The sequence below is a fragment of the Sylvia atricapilla genome, chromosome 4, assembly GCF_009819655.1.
Source record: "Sylvia atricapilla isolate bSylAtr1 chromosome 4, bSylAtr1.pri, whole genome shotgun sequence".
In the NCBI taxonomy this organism is placed as follows: Eukaryota; Metazoa; Chordata; class Aves; order Passeriformes; family Sylviidae; genus Sylvia; species Sylvia atricapilla.
Genome location: NC_089143.1, coordinates 17,277,340 through 17,297,873, shown reverse-complemented (window position 1 = coordinate 17,297,873; position 20,534 = coordinate 17,277,340). Strand labels below are relative to the sequence as shown.

General features: G+C 41.9%; 2 protein-coding genes across 3 annotated transcripts; both read left to right on the top strand.

The window, feature by feature from the left end:
• The first annotated feature begins 2,993 nt into the window (after positions 1 to 2,993).
• Positions 2,994 to 17,257, top strand: LAP3 (leucine aminopeptidase 3). Of its 2 annotated transcripts, XM_066317190.1 has the most exons (13): positions 2,994 to 3,162; positions 3,609 to 3,724; positions 4,067 to 4,121; positions 5,787 to 5,892; positions 6,939 to 7,098; positions 9,679 to 9,840; positions 10,845 to 11,003; positions 11,737 to 11,861; positions 13,202 to 13,290; positions 14,407 to 14,509; positions 15,805 to 15,884; positions 16,522 to 16,634; positions 16,743 to 17,257. In XM_066317190.1, exons 1-13 carry the CDS (start codon positions 3,040 to 3,042, stop codon positions 16,939 to 16,941), a joined length of 1,590 nt encoding a protein of 529 aa, XP_066173287.1. In that variant the 5' UTR covers positions 2,994 to 3,039; the 3' UTR covers positions 16,942 to 17,257. The 2 variants fall into 2 exon arrangements, with proteins under 2 accessions (XP_066173287.1, XP_066173288.1); XM_066317191.1 differs by lacking the exons at positions 2,994 to 3,162; positions 3,609 to 3,724; positions 4,067 to 4,121 and adding an exon at positions 4,893 to 4,982.
• Positions 17,258 to 18,324: 1,067 nt separating this feature from the next.
• Positions 18,325 to 20,328, top strand: MED28 (mediator complex subunit 28). Its single transcript, XM_066317188.1, has 4 exons — positions 18,325 to 18,480; positions 18,566 to 18,632; positions 19,443 to 19,555; positions 19,994 to 20,328. The coding sequence occupies exons 1-4, from the start codon at positions 18,331 to 18,333 to the stop codon at positions 20,189 to 20,191; spliced, it is 528 nt and encodes a 175-aa protein (XP_066173285.1). The 5' UTR covers positions 18,325 to 18,330; the 3' UTR covers positions 20,192 to 20,328.
• The last annotated feature ends 206 nt before the right edge of the window (positions 20,329 to 20,534 follow it).

Here is a 20,534-nt window from a genome sequence, read left to right as displayed (position 1 = left end):
GACTCCCCTTCATTTTCCCTCACAGTTGGTCTTGCCCATAATGTTCCTGTCCATCAGGTTGACCCTGCCCTTTGTTCCTGACCCTTCTATGCCAATCCTCAGTTGTGCCAATCCCCTGCCTATCCATCAAAGATCACCCCTTCCCCTTTACCCAGAATGTTCTGTGTTCCACGACACTTGGGGCCTGAGCTTTGTATCCTCCCCTTTATGTACCTCATTGATTGTTGCTACTTGTACCTCCCCTTGATTTCCCCACCCGCTGGATATCCATTGGTTGTTGCCTTGTTCCACCCATTGTTCCACCCCCTGTTTAAAAACTGCAGCACAGCCCCACCTCTTGCTCTTCTCTCCTTGATTTCCTTTCGTTGATAGGTCTTCTGGAGCCTCACAGAAAGAGCCTCCCTCGCACTGCATTGTTCAGGTCCTTATTAGTGTCCCTGTCTGGGTTGGGGTTGGATGCCCCAAAGGTTTAGCGTCACCACTGCTAGTGCCCGCTGTTCCCCACACTTGCCAGTTTGCTCCTGGAACCAGCCAGAGCCTTGGAAGAACCTAAAGGAGCAAACTGACAGAGTAACAGTTATATAAACGTTGAAATACAACAAATGTTTTACTAGACTATCAAATAAACACATTGTACAGAGTAATAGAATTGCTCTGTCTCCAGTTTCTTCTGTATCTGCTGCTTTGATTACTTTTCTTCTTCAGCTTTGTTCATTTATGTGATGTTCTCTTATCTTCCACAAACTCATTTCCCTGTTGCAGGGAATGGTTCTCAGCTTCTTTCGCTGTTGAAATGGTTCTCCTGCAGACCCCACAATTTGGGATCCCTCTTGCAGACTTCAAACCTCAGAGTCTAGATGGGCTTTAGGGTCCCTTTCAAACCTTTTCAGATTCCTTGAAGGAATCTTCCCAGCAGGAAGCATGCCAGTATCCATCCCCCAGCAGCAGGCAGGACCACACCAGACCCCAAACTGGGAGTAGTGGCATTGGGTGGAGCTTGGAACAACCTCCCTGTCCACAGCATCCCAGGATCCTCTGACACCAGCAGGGATTGCAGGAAGGGAATGGGAGAAGGGGATGAAAAAGCAAATAATGATCCTGAACTGGAGCAGCTTTCCAGGGATGGCATTTCCTGGGATGTCTCTGTTTAAGCACTGCTAAGATACACTGATAAGTCAATGCATAGAATATATGCCCTGGGAAATTTTGTCTGGAGAAAAAAAGGTTAAATGCAGTCATGCATATTTGAAATGTACAATTACAAATCCTACCCTGGGGTTAACAATATTTATCACTTAGACGTTTTCAGCTTTCTTTTGTACCTCATAAACTAATTTCAAAAATGTGCAACCTGATGTATGTGGTCTACTTTATTTATGCATTTTTATTATGTTTCCCATGGTGTATCCGATCATATGCGTGCTCAACATGTGGAAATGAATACTTCTCTGGGGGCACTTCTTACTTTGGATGATCAGAAATCTCGGATGAGAACATTTATGAGTAATATCTGCCCAGAACTTTGAAATTATGGGTCCAATCCTATCTTTCTATAAAATTAAAGACAACTTCAGGTATCTCAAAAATACCCACTTAATTTCTATGTGCAGAATAATATATAGAAGCAACATGAATATAGAGAAGCTGTGGAGCTATGGAGTTGAAAAAACTGTTCATTGTATCCAAGAGCCTTGCCAAAATAAATTAAGCTAATTACCACTTTGATTCTTTAATATTATGGTTTCATGTTAAAATATATATTTTTACAAGATAAATCAAATTGGATGCAATTTCCCTCAGTCATTGTTTCTGAGTGCTGCTGTCCTTAATAAAATATGTTATTTGTCTCTGTACCACTTCATGGAAAAAGCTGTGAGGTAGGAAGTGCAGTGGACTCCTAGAGAATAGGCCCAGCTTCTTCTACATCATGTTCTGCTGGTCTAACAGTGGAACTCCACTTAAAGGCGCATGGAAAAGCCAACACTGTTATACATATTGTCATAAGGTGTCTTATTCTCACGTATTAAAATGAATTACTTAAAATCTGTGCTTCACATTTCAGGGACAGGGAAGGAAAAAATGGCTGGATCACCTGAAATTAAAGTCCAGTGCATGTTCAATACCCTTCAGACTGACAGTACAGTAACTGTCAGCAAACTCCAGTTCTTTTCCATGCAGTACTTTTGCTGAGTGCCAATCTACTTCTGATAATACAGTGATGATCCCATATTCTGTTGTGAATTACACAGTCATTCTCACTGTTTTTTTTTTTAATTTCCCACATTTTGATTTATTTTTGTAATTTTAGTCTGAAATCGTTACTGCTTTCTCTAGAAAATAACGTGCGTTTGCAATATAATTTTATTTTTCCTAACTAATTTACATTTTAATCTTCAATATGCAAAATAAGTATGCAGTATCCAGACTAGGGCTGCCTCAGTCTGTGATAAACCCCCGAGAGAAGTGTGATCACCTATACAGAGCATGCCAGAGAGGGCAAAATTCCACCGGGAAGCCGAGCCGCCCCGTCGCTCGAATCCTGGTCCACGCTCAGGAGCTCGCAGCTGCCGTCCATCGGGATCTCCGCTCGGGGAGCGCACCGCGCCTCCCTCCCTCCCGGCCCGGCCCGCCTCCCTCCCGGCCCGGCCCGGCCCGCCTCCCTCCCGGCCCGGCCCGCCTCCCTCCCGGCCCGGCCCGCCTCCCTACCGGCCCGGCCCGGCCCGCCTCCCTCCCGGCCCGGCCCGCCTCCCTCCCGGCCCGGCCCGCCTCCCTCCCTCCCTCCCGGCCCGCCTCCCTCCCGGCCCGGCCCGGCCCGCCTCCCTCCCTCCCGGCCCTCCTCCCTTCCTGGCCGGGTCCGGCCCGGCGCGGGCACCGCCCCTCGCGGCGCGGGCTGATGAGGCGCCGTGCGCGCCGAGCCTGGCCACGCCGCTCCTTTCCCTGCTGCATTCCCCTGCTGCCCGCCCCTGCTGCCCGCCCCTGCTGCCCGCCCCTGCTGCCCGCCCCTGCTGCCCGCACCTGCTGCCCGCCGTGCTCGGTGCCATGCTGCTGCCCTGCGTGCGGAGCGGGGCTGCCCGCCGCCTCGCCCGGGACCTGCCCCGAGCCTGCGGCTGCTCGGCGCAGGGCCCCTCGCCGCGGGGCTACAGCCGCGGCGCGGCCGGCAAGGTGAGGGGCGGCGGGGGGAGCCGGGGCGGGGAGTGCCGTGTCCCTTCCTCCGCTCTCGGCTGAGCCCCCCGTGTGCCCTCCGGAGCTGAGTCGGGAGTGGGGCGGCTCTCTCTGCTCCTCCTGGGTGTACAAGACTGGAGGTCTGCACTGACGGGGAGAAGGTCTTTTGTACTTAAAATTACTGATCTAGAGAGTTTTTGTCTTTATGTGATCTGCATAATTGTTGTAAGTTCAGTGATGTATCTGATTTCTTTTCCACGCATGAACGTACTTGCAGTAGTTGATCCTGGTTTACTGAAGTGTTACTCTGTGCATCACGTTAGATAAATTCAAAAACTGAGATAAACACATACAGATGTAGCAATAGTTTGAACAGTGTGCTTCCCTGCCTCTCTGATGGGTCTCGAAATTTCGTGCTGTTTACATTAACGCCTGTCCTTTTCTAGGGTCTTGTTCTGGGAGTCTACTCTAGTGAAAAGGATGATGGTGCTGCCCAGTTCACTAGTGCAGGAGATGCTTTTGATAAGCTTGTGTCTGGAAAGCTGAGAGCACTTCTGTCCCTGTAAGTGTGTGATAATCTTCTGAAATGGACTAAAGTACCTACAAATACCAGTAGGAATGATTTTTTTTTTTTTTCATTATTACTCTCTGTGTCCATATCACTGTCTGGCTGATACTTGCTTTGACAGTTTGGAGGGGAACTCTCATGATAAAAACAACCACAGAGCAAAAATTTGAACATGTAACAATTCCACATGACCCGTTCTCTGCGCTGAATAAGTACAGGGCCAAGCATCCCAGTGCATGTGTGCCACACTGTGTGGTCATGGAGTAAATGTAGTGCTGTAACTGCGTGTATCACGAGTGAGGCCTTCTGCATTGAAAGACTCTTTTTGTGTCCTAGATGTGGGCCACCTTTGAAGAAAGGCAAGTCGCGTGTATTTCATGGTTTGCATCAGGTATGAACTCTGTGGTTTTGTGTGCTAGTTGGTTGATGTGTGGTTTGTCCTTACGTCTGATTTTACGCTGTGTTTGCTGCTGTGCTTGTATAAATGGCCTACTCTTCCTCCCTCTTCTTGACCATTTCATCTCCTGTTCTGCATGCCCCATGTTTGCACAGCGTTTTGCACAGTCCTGTACTCCCTCCACTGTGGTGCAAACGGAGAGGATGTGAACAAGTCTGCTCCAAAAGTGCTGTACTCACAACAGCTGCTTCCTGAATGAGCTAAAGCATGGCAGGTTTGGATCTGACTTCAGTGCCTCCTGTGTCCAGGAGGGGTGAGTGTGTGAGGAGTTATTGATAGGTGCAAAGACCTTCCAGACCTGACCATTCTAACACAAGGTAGTCCCTTCATAGGCTTCAGGTGTTTGAAACCTGTGAAAACAAGATATGGGACTGTTCTTCAGGCAGGACTTTTGTCTGCACAGACATGATACATCACAAGGGTAGGAAATGAGGAATCAGCTGCTCAAAGTCAGGCTATTGGTGCCATTTGAGAAGCCAGGATAGACCTAATACACATATGTGAAGCTGACCGATATGGAATGATTTGTGCTTTCTTGGACTCCTAAGGCTTAGGCAGGCATGTGATGTGATACTAGGTGTTCCTGTGAAAGTAACTGAAACTTACATTAAGGCTATTTAAATGATCTGAAATAAATCCATTTGTAGTGAGAATTGCCTACCATGTATAAACTCCTGTGTGGACGCCCCATGCAGGTGACACCAGACTTGGTATAAAGGCTCTCAGAAATTTCATGGAAGTTGAGTGCACTGAAGGTCCCATTATCCCAGTTCTGCATACAGGATGGGCTCTGAAGTGAGTAGCAAATCTCTGCAAAAGAGGACAGGAGAACGTTAACTGGTATCACTGGTTTTCTGGAAAGCTAACACAAGTTTTAACATTTTGTGGACTAAAAGACTTCACAACAGTGTAGCACTATGAAAGCTCATTGTTAGAGGCTGACAGAGATGGAAGGGAAAGCTTAAGACTAAATTAATTTAGTCTTAAGAGCTATAGGAGCATTATAAATGTTCACATACATAGCTTTGAGTTTTACACAAATTTTACTTCACTCTTAAAAGGCTCCTTTAATCTTCATTGCTTCTTTTTATCCTTCCACTTGCATGTGGCTTATAAGGCATGCATGTAGTGTGCTGTGCTGCATTCTTATTTCTGAGTTCTGGAGAGGTGTACCTCTGTGCAGCTTTGGTTTGCTACCTGGCTAATCTTGCCAGCAGAGCTTCTGAGATGAGCTAACACATTGAGCTTTTGAAGTGATTTTATTTTCTTGAATGTAGTACTGTGCCAAAAAAGGTTACAATTCTCCAGATAAATTCTGACCTTTCTTACACCTTGATAGCTGGATCTACTTTGTGCAATGCACATGATTATTAACTGGACAACAGAATAACTGACTGCATGCCTGTGGCAAAAGATTGGGAGCACAGGACAGCAGCACCATGCGGGCACTCTTAATGAAAAGTGCCTCATATAGAAAAAGTACTGCATGTATTTAAATGCCATGCTTGGTTTGATTTGGAAAGTAAAGTCTTTTTAACAACTCTAGTGTGGCTTTAAGAATGAGGAAAGTGAATCCATTTGTGTGTTTGCTTCATCTAGGACTTTCCAAGTGTGGTGGTAGTTGGCTTGGGTAAGAAGAATGCTGGAATAAATGAACAAGAAAACTGGAATGAAGGCAAAGAAAATATTCGTACAGCTGTTGCAGGTTAACTATTTTTAAAATATTTTAAGCATTCTGTCTGTAAAGCAATTGTAGTTCTGCAGCATGTTCCTTTTTTGAAGACCAAGTCTAGGTGTGCCTTTGTTTTGAAATGCACAAATGACTTCATGGTTTGGTAAATGCATTTACTTGTCACTAATAATCATGTAAATTTTTCCTTAATGAGCAAGGAGTTACCAAGAATGTAAATCAAATCTGAAGGCAGGTAACTGCAGTTATTTATATCAAATAACTTTCCTAAACAGTTTGATATTGAGAAGGTGTTTGTCTAATTAGTATTTTGAAGCCAGGGAGCATCACCAATTCACTTTATGGTCACTCTGTACTTAAGTATGCAGGTATATTTACTTCTGCCACTTATTTCATAATTAAGATATTTTATCTTAATCAAGGCTTAATCAAGGATGACTGCTACATCTAAGTGTATAAATAAGAATTAAGAGTTCTCGCTGAAGACTTCATAGTCTGTGATTGGAAGACAACTGTAGCCTGTAGCTGCCATTGACATTGTTAATTAATGTTCACTTTGTAGCTGACATAAAACATTGTTAAATTACTTTTTAACAAAAAGTATAAAAGAACAAAATAGAATTTATGGAATGCATTGTTTATAAAAGGGTATTTAAACAAATCTAGAAGAATAGAACAGTGATATTCTTGGCAAAAAGATAAATTATGACAAATTTCTGATAACTGTAGATAGTCATAATTCATAGGACTCCAGAATAATAGAGCCTTGCTTTGCTATAGAATGAGCTTTAAGGAGTCAGAACAACTGTAATCTTTCCTTTTTTATTCTTGCAAAGCATTTTAATAATTATAATTCATCAGCTGATATCTTCTGTAAAAATTTGCCAGTCTATGGTCATTAGTATTTTTAATTCTTCTACTGCATGATCTCTTTGACTGACTTATTTATAAACTCAGGTATCTTGAGTTAAAATTATTTTTTCCTTGCAGTGTCCCATTGATCACCTTGGACACCTGTTTTGCTGTTCTGTGTAATAGTTGGTCTTCTTGGTATTTTTCAGTGGGCTGTAGGCAGATCCAGGACCTGGAGATCCCTTGTGTGGAAGTAGACCCCTGTGGAGATGCACAAGCAGCTGCAGAAGGTGCTGTCCTTGGGTTGCATGAATATAATGAGCTGAAGCAAAAAAAGAAGCCTGTAGTTACTCCTCAGCTTCATGGAAGGTGATGGCAAAGGAAAGCTTCCTATTTATTCATCTGTTTGTTTGCTTATTTATAAAACTGTGTGCACAGCATACCTGTGCACGAGAAAAACAAAACTGAAAGAATAGGGCTAGCTACAGTACTCTCCTTACCTCCTACTCATTTGAATTTCCTTAAGTATTTTACATCTCAAGTATATTTATAATGTTTGTTCCATGTGTTTTGTTGCCATATTCAGAGGTTAAGGGTAAATAAATGCTGCTTCACAGAAAAGAAAGACCAGGATAAAAATAAAAGCTACCTGAAGAGAAGTTGTGGTATACTAGGACTTCTGTTGGTATTGTGTGCCAGAATAGTGGAGGAGAGGTATTTCAAAGTCCATAAATGGATAAATCCTTTGGAGAATCAGGAATTGCTAACTGACACCAGACCATTGCACTGTGGATATATTTTACATAGTTCATTTGTTAGGTTTTAATTCACAGAGTATAAAGCAAGAAGAGAAGCCTGCCTTCTTCTGGTCTCTAAAGTCTCAGAGAGGACTTTGGCTTTTTTGTGTAGGATATTCTGTCATGCAGGGAAGAAGTATTTCCTGTATATACTTTAAACAGGGACAAAGAAGTTAGAGAAATAAAGTGGAAGCCTCTTGATTAAGCATGTCTTGATAAGTTATATGTAAAATAAACACTTCCTATTTTGTAGCATGGCAGATAGTTTAGAAATTTGTATTTGAATTTGATTAAATTTGTATTAAATACACATTTCCTGAAAACATAGATGGTCATACAACCAGTTATGGAAGCAATTTTTTAATATAGTAATTTAGGTTAGGAAAGACTTCTAGAGGTCATTCAGTCCAACTCCAACTTGGATTAGGGATAACCTGGACGTTACGTACAATATTAAACCTTGGTCAGGTTGATCGGGCCTTTTAGTTCACATTTTAGTATCTCCTGAGTTGAAAAATCCACTACCTCACTAGACATATGTTCTAGTGTTTATCTACACTCCTAGTGTTTTTTTTTTCTTTGTGTCCTATAGCATTTTTCCTTGTTGAATCTTGAGATTGTTGTCTGTTACTGTTAATCTGCAGCTCTGAGATGTGTCTGTGTTCAGACACACTCCTGCTTCAGTTCATGTTTTCCCAACTTGTCTGCAAGCATTCTGTGTGAAAACCTAGCTAAAGCCAAGAAAAATCACAGAGTTGTTTAGGCTGAAAAAGACCTTTAAGATCAATTATATCCACTGTGGTCCTCTGTGACAAACCCTCTCATCACAGAATTCAGTTAAGTTGGTCAGGAATTTACCCCAAATCTAAAATGATGGTTCCCACTGACCGTCTTGTAATTCATATACCTAGAAATGGCTTTCAAAATTACTTTGAAATTACTCTGCAAGCTTCTGAGGAATTAGTCTAGGATAACTGGCTTGTAGTTCCCTATATTTGAGCCTCCTTGGCATTTTTAAAGATGTATGTTTATCCTTTTCAGTCATCAGGGATTGCATTCAGTTACACCTTTCAAACTGAAAGAGCCTAGGCTTGCAATGATGCCAGCCAATTCTCTCAAAATTGTGCTGCCTGCTACCAGGGACTTGTGTATGTCCATCATCCTTAAACTAAGTCCTAAGTCTTTCTTCCTGTCATGAGGGGTGCCCTTCTTCAAACTCTGTTGCTGAGCACAAAGAACTGGGGAATCTGGAAGCAGATCTTATAATTATTAAGGCTGATGAAAGCCAGCATTGAGAACTTCACTCTTCTCAGTGTTCAGTAGGTTGCCTGCACCATTTAACAAGTGAACAGTGTTATTCCTGCCCTGCCTTTTGCTGATGGTGTACCTGTTGAAGTTCTCTAGGTACCTGTCCCACTTGGCAGTTTCAGTGTCAGCTGACATTTGGCTTCTTAGTTATATCCTTCCATATCCAGGCAATATTCCTATATTCCTCCTGCATTTCATTATCATTGTCCTGCTCTTTTTAGGGCAAAATCCAGTTCAATGCCTTGCTTTGTGATAATTTATAAAGCAAGTAAGTTGTCTCAGTAAATGAAAGGTTTTGTAGTGGTTGTCTGGCAAAGTAACCAGAGAGACTTCCCCATTTCCTGCACAGGCAGCTCTGTGACTGTTTGCTCTGTCATTTGTTAGTGCAGTGTCTTGCACTGGGAAATGAGATCCATGTTCCACTTTTACTGCATAATCATGTTTCAGTAAAGGGAAAACAGAATTGGGAGACTTTATATGGCAAATAAAAACTTTCAAGGCTGTTAAAAGTTGATTACAAACTTCAAAAGGGATATTAAACCTTGTGTTTAAGGATTTAAGCCAATCTTTGATAAATAAGGATTAGGATTAAGACCTAATGAATTGGATGGATGATTTTACATCTATCTACTCTTGGATTCTCCTAGCTTTCTCTGAAGCATTTGGCACTGACTAGGATGAGAGATGAGTTACTAGACTAGAGTCCTTGTAGTAAGATAACTGTGATATTCTTAGTTGCTCCAAATTAATGATACTGCATTTTAAAAAAGAGAATATGTGATTGCTGACAACATCTTACTTTTGCAAATGTCTATAATCCTGATTGTTGTGTGTTGTTGTTTAGTGCTGAAAGTGAAGCCTGGCAAAAAGGTGTTATCTATGCTGAGGGGCAGAACCTCGCTCGGTACCTCATGGAGGCTCCAGCTAATTATATAACTCCAATCAAATTTGCTGAACATATTGAACAGAAGCTCAGAAGTTTCAGCAATGTAAAGGTCCACATAAGGTAAATTCCATGGAAATTTAGGGTAGAGGACCGTAACAGTAGGGTAGGGGACCGTAACAGTAAGATAAGGTACCTTCCAGGTTATTCAAATCTGTAAGTTATTCAAATCTCATTTTCCCTTTGCTACTTCAAATGACAAAAGCAGGGGAAGTGTTTGGGGAAAAGGTGTGAGGGTTGCCCAGACTGCAGGCTGTTGTCAAGGATTAAGTGAGCTGCTAGTTTGCAAAGGAAGCAAGTTACTGTGATGCAGTAAAATCATTAGCTGTCAATTAGTCATGCAGTCAATTACTGCTTAATTAACATGCATGCTGTGAAAAGAAACCTTAGTGAATAGAGGGCTAATATTAAGTACCTTTTGTTTTCTTCCCAAGTGGGTTTTTTACATACCTTTGCTTTTTTGTGTGGATATGGTAATAAAACATCTTCTATTTATTGCTGTTACTGTTGGGATTTTTTAATAGTTTTAAAAAATGTGAGATGGACCCATAAAAGCCCTTGTAAGTGAACTTGCACAGCTGGTGCTTCTTGCCCCTGAATTTCTACTTTCTGCTCTATAGTGGAAATGGGCTTACTGGTTGTACAAGTGTTGGAGGCTATTTTGTTGACAAGCAGAAAACTGGGGGATAACTTGATAGCAGAAAGCTAAATGTAACCTGCTTCAATATTGTTACCTCACATTCCTTTAGCATCTACAGCCTCATAGGCAAGTGAAAGATCAGTGTTTCTGTCTGATGCAGAAACTGTAGACAAGCTGTTGTTTTGTTGGGCTTTTTTAAACAAGACAAAACAAATATCAAAGAGCCACTCTGAGGAAATATTTTTCTCCTTCACCAAAAAAGGTAGTAGTGGTTGGATTTAAACTGCAGTTTCCAAAATAACTAACTAAAATGAAATGGTTTGTGTACAAACCTTCAAGAATCATGATGTCTTAAAAAAAAATCACCTTGGTCAAAGTGTCCTGTTGAAAAAATAAAGAACAAAACTAATATGTATTTCTATTCCAGACCGGAGTCTTGGATAACAACACAAGAGATGGGAGCATTCCTGAGTGTAGCTAAGGGTTCAGCTGAGCCTCCCATCTTTCTGGAGATTCACTATTTAGGGGGTGCCAATACCGATGACTCCCCATTGGTATTTGTAGGAAAAGGAGTTACATTTGACAGGTATGTATGCTTGTATACCAGTATTTTTACTACTAGGGGGAGAAAATGCTCTCCTGCTATTCGTGTTCAACAGGGAGATGCTTTTTCTTTGCTCAGCACATCTTCCAGTGCCATTCTGCTGAACTTGCATTACACAGTAGCTTGTGCTGCCTTTTCTGACAATGCAATAACATCAATTGTCCAGAGTAATTAATGGGAATTAATGTGCCATCATCTTGTAAGGAGAAGAAGGAAATTCAGAGGGGAAGAAAATAAAGAAGGTGGTCTTTTTTCTTCTCCTGAACAAACCTGTGGGTGAAGAATTTGCTTGTTTAGAATTGCAGTTAAGTCACTGGACATCCTGATGATCCTTAAAGGAATAGAAAATAGATCATTCTTTGCAGCAATTCCTTATAACTACTTTCCATGTCACATACTACTGAAGAATTTATCAGTCAGTTCCCCATCCATATGCTGATTTTTACCAAATGTGCTATTTTGATTGTCTTGTGCACTGATTATGAAGACCAATGAGTTACTCCACTGCAGTTTACCTGGATTTTTATGGCCTCCTAATTATGAGGAAGTAAAATTTTATCTGAAATGAAAACCCAGATACCTTGCTTTCAGTACACTTACTAGGGTTGCAGAAGTATTTGGAGCATCAGGTCTAGCATGTACTGATATTTGGTGTTAACACATACTGATGGACAGAACATCATCAGTGTATGTGACCTTGAGCTCTTTGTTCCAGTGGTGGCATTTCACTGAAGCCGTCATCAGGTATGGATGCAATGAGAGCAGATATGGGAGGGGCAGCAACTGTTTGTTCAGCCATTGTGACAGCAGCAGCTCTAAATATGCCTTTGAACATTATTGGTAAGTGTTTCTGTGTGGAGATTCAAAAAATCTTAGTTCTACAGAGTTTTGTGAGAGAGTATTTTTTCTAGTGTTAGCAATGGTAAAAGTCATTTACAATCACCATGGACTCTTGTACACCTACTCTCATTCCCTTGCTCAACCTCTCTTCCATTTTCACTTGCATATCAAAAAATTACTATTCTTTACTTGAATGGAATACCAAATCAAGGCTTTTAAGGTATGATTTTTACATCTTTTCAATCCTAAGTTGGAAATGTTTGTCAGAAAAGATGCTTTGAATGAGTCTTTGAAAAGTCCCAATCCTTCATTACAAGGAGGAATGTGCATCTCTGTATAAGCAGTTAGAATGAAAAGGAGACAGGAGTGCCGAGCTACCTCCATGAGTGTGTGTCACAACTGAACAGGGAGAGGGATCAGCTCCAGTTTCCTTAGGTGAATATCTCAGCAGAAAACTACAACAGATCAAACCAGTCTGCTGATACTGTTATGCATGTGCAATGATTTTTTTTTTTTAGTTTTTTTTTTTTCTGCAGAGGTAAAATTAAATGAGCTGATTCAGACACTGTGGGAAGACCAGTTGGCAGTGACATGGAACGTGGTCTAGGATAAGTTGTAGAGAAGCTAGACTTTGAGTTAACTGGTACTTCAGTCACTTCTGTGCTTCAGCCAGGAGAGGGCAGCGATGCCCACACACATCCTCCTCCGGAGTGTGCGGTGAGGGCTGGCAGTCTGTACATCACGCCACTGAAAAGTGGTGCTCCACTAGTGGACCTTGTGCCAGGTGCAGGTTTTCCCTAGGAGTAGTGAAGCCTTTCATTCCATGGACCCAGTCATAGTTGCAGTTTTGACGCTGAGCCTGTTTTTTGCACATTCCTCATTATTCTTGGTAAGGCTGGAGTTACGTGACAAGTCCTTGGACCGCACTAGACATTACATGATGAGCAGAGCTTGAATGGCTCAGAGTGCTTACTTGAGAAGTTTTTTTATTTTAGAAAGAATGAAGTTCCTTTACATGTGAATAATACATGGGAGATATAATATAATATTTATATTATATCTCCCCTCGTATCACTTGTCTAGGAAAAATGTAGAAGAAAACCCTAGTGGTAAGTAGTGTAGGTGAGAGAGTCTGGTAGTGCATCATGCAGAGGGAGTTTCCCTGATTGAAAACTGGACCATGTGTCATTCATTAACTGAGAATTTCAATTTTGAGCTTAATTTCAAAATTACACTTGTACTGTTTTCTTAAGGAGGTGTTTGGAGTTTATTTAAGTGGGATTTTTCTGCAGTTTTTCTGAGAAGAAGACTAATAATTCACTTTTTTTTTTGTCTCTGAGGTTTGGCACCCCTCTGTGAAAATATGCCCAGTGGTAAGGCAAACAAGCCTGGGGATGTAGTTAGAGCCAAGAATGGAAAAACAATACAGGTATGCATGTGAAACTTGGATTTTGAGTACTTTTAGTGAAGTGGTTTTATCAACCAAGTTGGCTGCAGCCAGAGTACATTTTAAAAGAAACCCTTAAAGATAAGCAGTGCAAATGTGCTGTTTTCAAAAATGTAAGAAGGATGTTACTAACTAGAAGTTGCTATTGTAGGAGTTTTTCAAATACAGATACAAGAGATGGGACATGTTTTATAAATTGCTAGGAAAAGCTGCAAAGTAAGGTCATTTACTGAGCATGCTAGAAAAGCTTGTTTGGCACAAGAGGTTGTTACAGTGCTCATAAATAGTGGCTCTAAGTCCAAACAAATAACGTTAATTGCTTCTAGCAAACCCTTCAGGACAATTCCTTGCTCTCTGGGGTAAAACATGAGAATAGGACATCAGTTTCCTGCTGATGTAACCAAGGTCTTTACACTGCCAAAATGCTCAATACAATCAAAATTCTGAGTCATAGGGGCTGTTGGTTCAAAGGAGCTTGCCAAACCAGATACATTTCATATTTATTATAAATGGTTCCACACTCATCTAATAGATTAAATTGTACTGGAAGTCACTGTGCTGTAGATTACTGATTTAATGCGGAAAGTAGATGGCTTTCTTGTTGTCTGAATTCCTGTGGTTCTGCCACTTCTGACTTGCTGAACCTTCCATTTCTTTGACATTCATCTCTGAAAACTGACTTGAGTCACCCTCTGCTTTGAGGGAAAACGACTGGGCATGTATTCACCCACCAAGAAGAATTCTGCAAGAAAGTGCTGGTAGCTCCAAGCATATGATGCAGCCTGTGTGCTCCCCTGAGACACCTCTGCAGTCTCCAGGCTCTTCTGAGGAGTCAGCAGTACAGAGACCCAGCATGCAGGGAAGGTTGTAGTGCTGAAAGATGACTACAGATACAATTTTACTTTATAAACATAACTGTATATCAATACTATATTTTTTTCTTTCTTTTTATCAGTGTAGTTTGAGTAAATTTTTATTACGTGAAGTTTCTAGGGCCTCTATCCAACAACTATTTTACGTAATATGCGAGAAATACATCAGTAAAAGAGATGTTTATGGTACTTTATCTGTTTTTTTTACTGATTTTTGCCTTTGAAGGTAGATAACACAGATGCAGAAGGAAGACTGCTGTTAGCTGATGCTCTCTGTTATGCCCACAATTTTAAAGCAAGGGCTATTGTGAATGCTGCAACATTAACAGGTAAGCAGTGTCCCTTCCCTGCTCATTTTGAAGTCAGTTTTGTGTTGGGCTGTGGATTGGTTGTGCTGTGCATATAAACCCATTCAAAGGCAATTGAGATGATTTTACACATTTCAGGATAACAGCAAGCACAGCTTGTGTGTCTCTGGAGTAGGGAGGGGACATGCAGGGTACATGCTCAGCAGTGGAGATGAAGTTGGATTGGCCCAGCCCAGCTGGAACCAAGAGCAGGAAAACCTACACAGGCTTGAATGTTTCTGCAGTGTGCTTTTTCCATCTTTTTCCATCCCTGAGCTGAGCTCTCTCAGCTGCCAGGCCTGTGTGATGCAGAGGTAGTGACATGTGCCTGGAAGAGTCCTGCCCAGTCCATCTGGCAGACAGGTTCCTGAACTGCTGGGTGCCTGAGCTCTGACCTAGCCAGGGCCATTCTCCCACTCTGAGCTAGCTCAGGCCTCCATGATGACAGGAGAGTCATCATCATTCCCCAAGAACTCGTTTGACTAGAGTAGCTCCTCTTTTTTGTGTAGTTTGCATACTTTTAGGCATTATGAAATGTGTTTTAAGTGACTGTAGCTGAATTAAAAGCAAACACGGAAGAGTAGTTCAGACAGGACTCCACTGTGTTGCTTAATGAATATGCTAAGCAAAATAATTATGCTTATTTAGATTCTCTGCTAATGCTTTAAATTATGTTCCATCAGTTTTACCAGTTCAGATGCTGTGGAACATTTCAACAGACAGAAAGGAAACTGATTTTAAGATTGTTGGCTTGTATAACAGTATTCTAGCCTGGGATCCTTGGAAGCAGGAAGAAGGAGGGCTCCCATAGAAATCTCTTTGACATGTTTTGCTAAACTACTTTTTTTTTTCATCTCACTAAGGATTGAGCGTTGGCATGAGAGAAGCAGTTCTGGGACATCAAATAGAGAAATATCCAATCCCATGGTTTAATATTTTGATAAGGATTATTATTATTAACTAGGGGTGTTTTAGAAGATACTGTTATTATTTAATACATTATCTTGAAACATTAGAAATCCAAAAATATAGTTTCATGGGAATCATTATCTAATTTTTGATTTCTTGTGTTTATTAAAATATATAAATGTTTTAGAAGTGTCCAGAGTTTCAAAAATGTCAGTGTATTAAAGTCGTCAGGTTTTTGCATTCTGATAAATTCCTGTTACTGATAATGGGAATTAAAAATGGAAAGTTCTGTGAGGAGTCAGGATGCAGGGAATAGCTCAGGTCCACCTTTGCCTTTGTCATACAAACTTGAAAATGTGTTTCTTTAGGTGCCATGGATGTTGCATTGGGATCTGCTGCAACTGGAGTGTTCACAAATTCATCTTGGCTTTGGACTCACCTCTATGAGGTAGACCTCATATTTTTGTTAAATCATAACAGTAATAATACAGTGATATATCTTAAAGTTAGTCCATTACTGAAAGCCTTTATGCAAATCTGAAAGATGTTATTACATTTTGAAGTTTTAGAGGAATGATGTCACTATATTGACTTGATAATAATGTTGACTTAATTACTAACTCTTCAGTGAGATGTAATATCATACATCAAATATATCAAGGATCTGCATGTTCTGATAACTCACTGCATATGCATAAACTCTGGACTACTGGCAGTAATTAGTTCATGTTAAAAATATAATTGATCTTGCTTTAACAACATGGAGACAGATTGAGAGAGACCTTGTGAGTGGCTGAAGTGTATTGGCTCAAGGAAGCCTCTGAGGGGAAGGATTTCTGTTGTCAGGGAAAAGGAAACACAGATAAAAAAATGTGTTTTTTTGATGTTGCCTTTTGGCTAACACTAAAGTACCTACAAAGCAGGATTGCCTCTTTTGTTTTGCAAACAGTGTATTTCCAAAAACCTAGTATCTTGGGCTCATGATTTTTAGACTGATAAACCTAAACAAAATGAAAACGGGACTTAAAAGTGCAGTTAAAAAAATGGCTCAAAATATTACTGGGTTGTTTTGGTATTTTTTTCAGGCCAGCATTTTGACAGGGGACAGAGTTTGGAGGATGCCTCTTTTTGAGCATTACACAAAACAAGTCACAGACTGTCCTCTTGCAGATGTGAGTAACATTGGGAAGTACAGCAGGTAAGACGAACCAATACCTTCCATGTACCCCTTCCTTTCTACCTTTTTGTTTACTATGTGTGCTGTTGGAATTGCTTTGGAAACAACACCTCTTTCTGTTTCCCACAGGGCTGGAGGAGCATGCACAGCTGCTGCATTCCTGAAGGAGTTTGTGAGTGCCTCTCACTGGGCTCACTTGGATATAGCTGGGGTGATGTCCAATAAAGATGAGGTGCCATATCTCCGGAAGGGCATGGCAGGGCGGCCCACAAGGACACTCGTAGAGTTTGCAGCTCGATTAAGTCAAGACAGACACAACGCCAAATAAAAATACTTGTTCTAAAATCATCCACTCTGCCTTAAGGAAAAAAACCCTTAAAATGTATCATTCATAAATTAATGTCCCAAGTGTATTTTCACTATGGCAATTAACTAAAAATGCATTTTATAAATTATTATTTGGGTAAGTATATCTCAACTTTGAAATTTGTTATCCCATACCACATTATGCAGCTTAAAAATTACTTTGTTTTAATGATTTGAAATATTTAATACTGCAACATGATAATGGAAATTATTGAGATGCCTATTTTATATGTAAAGTAGGCATAATTGTAAACAATAAATACCTTATTTGGATGTGAGTTTTGATTGAGAGAATAAACAATCTGATAGATGTACCTCAGGTTTGGTTGAACTGTGGTGTCAACTCTGCAATGTTGTTCATAAAAGCACCATTCTGGCTTTTTTTCCTTAGAAAAATTAAACTGCGTTTGGTATGTACTGAGGCAGAAATTACGCAGTGTGATTAGCATTAGCATGGCTTCAGTGCAGAATTATGTAGTAAGTTGTAAACATGTCAAGAAGAGTGTATATTGTAACTTTTTTGTAGGAAGCTAAGAGTGCAAGTTAGTGTTTGTGTGTTTTTTAAGGGAACCTGCCCTCATCTCACGTGGTTTTTGTCATCCTTACTGTTCGCCTCTTTCCTGGTATGAAGTGGCCACACTCCAGGCAGGGACATTATTCCCAGAATCTGTTCAAACATCCTGAGACTTAAAACGTGATGGTTTCTTGATAATTTGGGGGGTCCAAGCCCATAGGGTGGGGGTTTATTTTGGTTTAGGGTGGGTTTTGGTTGGTTTTTTTTTTTTTTAAATGCTGGTGTCGGAACAAGTGCTGCTGAAACAGTGCTTACGCAGGCTCGCACCTGTGAGACAGAAGGCTGGGCAAAGGCTGCGTGAGGAGGGTCCCTCTGGGCAGGGTGGCTTTGCTGTCTCTGCTTGCCTTGTTCCTACAGCACTCTAGTGCTGTCCTGGGGTGGAGTGGAAGTGTGGCCAGCAGCTTGAGAGAGGTGAGCCTCCCACCTCCTGTGCCCGAGTGCGGCCACTTCTGCAGTGCTCCCCCCGGTCCTGGACTTGTCAGCGCAAGACGCGGAGCTACTGGAGAGGGTCCTGCAGAGAGCAAGGGGAAGGATGGAGAGCCTGGAACATCTCTTATGAGGAGACACTGCATGCTTTAGTCTGGAGAAGTCTAAGAACTAAATCAATGCACTAAAGTATCTCCTGGACAGGTGCCCAGAGAACGGTGGCAGGCTCTTTCAGCGCTGCGCAGTGCCGGGACCGGGAGCCACGGCCGCGCTCAGACCCACACAAAGCGCCGGCCCGAGGCGCGGGCGCTCAGCCCCGCTCCCGGCGCATGCGCGGCGGCCGGTGCCGCCATGGCGGGCGCGCTGGGCGGCATGTTCGGCTCGCAGGCGCCGGGGCCGCCGCCGCCGGGCCCGCCCGGCCCGCCCGGCCTCATCCCGCCGCCCGCGGGGCCGCGCAACCCCAACAACACGCTGGTGGACGAGCTGGAAGCGTCCTTCGAGGTGAGGGGGGCAGCCGCGGCCGGGCACTGCCCTGCCTGCGCCGGGCCCCCGCAGCCGCTCAGCGCGGTGCTTCCCTGTCCCGCAGGCCTGCTTCGCCTCGCTGGTGAGCCAGGACTACGTGAACGGCACGGACCAGGAGGAGATCCGCACCGGTGAGCCCGGGGCAGGGCGTCGCCCCTTCCGGGCTGGGAGCAGTAGCAAAGAAACCCGCCCGCGAATGCCCACTTGTGCTGGGAAGGGCCCGTTGGCTCCGGGGCTTGGGCGTACACTGGCGTGCAGTGAAATGCGTTTCGAGCAGAGGGAGGTGGTGCGGTGTATTCGGGAGCTGTACGAAGCAGCAACGGGAAATTGGAAAGGCCAGGCTAGGCAGCTCAGTAGCGGTGCTTTAGGGCTTGAGTCACGCACCTCTGTGGAGGTGGAATAAATAATGGTATGAACAGAAGTTGGAAAAGTGGCCCTTTGACTACTCCTTAAAAGTGCAGTTGTTCCTGAAAATTTTCTGAAACGTCACTCAAATGGCGTTTCAAAATCGGCATAAATGCTTTTCAAAGCTCCTTTCTGGCTATTTGGTCATATTTATGTGCTGGCATGGAACAGCTTTTATTACCAAAACAGTAGTGTGTAGTATATGAGGGCAGAATATTCTCCTCAGTAAGTGCATATTTTAGAACCCTGCACTGAGCTTGTTGCTTAGGCATGTAACCAAGTTCTATGAATTACTTTATTACTCACTGTCAGAAGTAAAAACCTGGGAGGAAGTGTTGTCCTGCACTTCTAAAATAACTTGAAAGTTTGTCTTATACAGGGACTTGATAGTTTATAAATACATTATTTTAGATACTCTGAAGATTTTTGTTCTAGAAAGTACTGTGAAAAGTGTTTTTAATGGACCACTACCATTACCGACCTGAAATCTTGTATTTTTGAAAGCTGTTCTTTGAATCTTGTTATTATATGTTTAGGTGTTGATCAGTGCATCCAAAAGTTTCTGGATGTTGCAAGACAAACGGAATGCTTTTTTCTACAAAAAAGACTGCAGCTGTCAGTCCAGAAACCAGAACAAGTAATTAAAGAGGTATGTTAATTTACCTGTCTTGTGCTAGATCAGATAAGGTATGTACCTTAATCAACATATTCTTAATTTTGGATTTCTCAATATGATGCTATGCCTTAAGGTGGTAGAACTTGACTGTTATCTTAAGTCTCAACGTGAGCCTGGAGAAGCTGGGTACCTGCTGCTGTGTGGAGTATTGGAACAGAACTGATAATTCACTGGAAGAGACAGACTGCTTAGTCAGATTTTGCTGGGTCTGAAATACGTGGAATAGATGAGCAGCAGTAGTGCATTCACAGTGCTTTCCCTCTGTATCATTAGACAGTTTTCCATTCCATTTTTCTACTGTAAGATCAGCTTGAAAGCTCAAGGTCTGAAAAAGTTACATGCTCTTTATGCAAGGTGGTTATCGTTTTGAATAGTCTCTATTTACTAATATACAGTTTTTTTCATCCATAGGATGTTTCAGAATTAAGAAATGAATTGCAGAGAAAAGAAGCATTAATTCAGAAGCATTTGAGTAAACTGCGACACTGGCAACAGGTCCTGGAAGACATCAGTGTGCAGCACAAAAAACCTGCAGAAATGCCTCAAGGTCCTTTAGCTTACCTAGAACAAGCATCTGCGAATATTCCTGCTCCAATGAAGCAAACATAACCTTCAGTTTTACATAACTGAGTATTTTAAAAGCAGTGGTGCTCTTTGTATGCTTTTTGTATAATGTAATATGTGCTACAAATAGAGTTAAAACAGTTAAGCCAAATAAATTATCTTCTTTTCTTTTATTGCAAAAATATGGATTGGTTTTGTGTTTCAATGGAAAGTATTCAGAGTTGCCGTTCAGGGTGTTTTCTGGTAGAAGTGTGTCTCCCAGAATGTATCCTGTTCCCTCTAGAGAGGGTGCCTCTTGCTTTCCCCTCTGTGTTTTTGGTATTATTAAAATAACCTGCAAAGATTAGTGTTTGATTTTACTGGAATATTTAAATGTTTTGTGATCCAG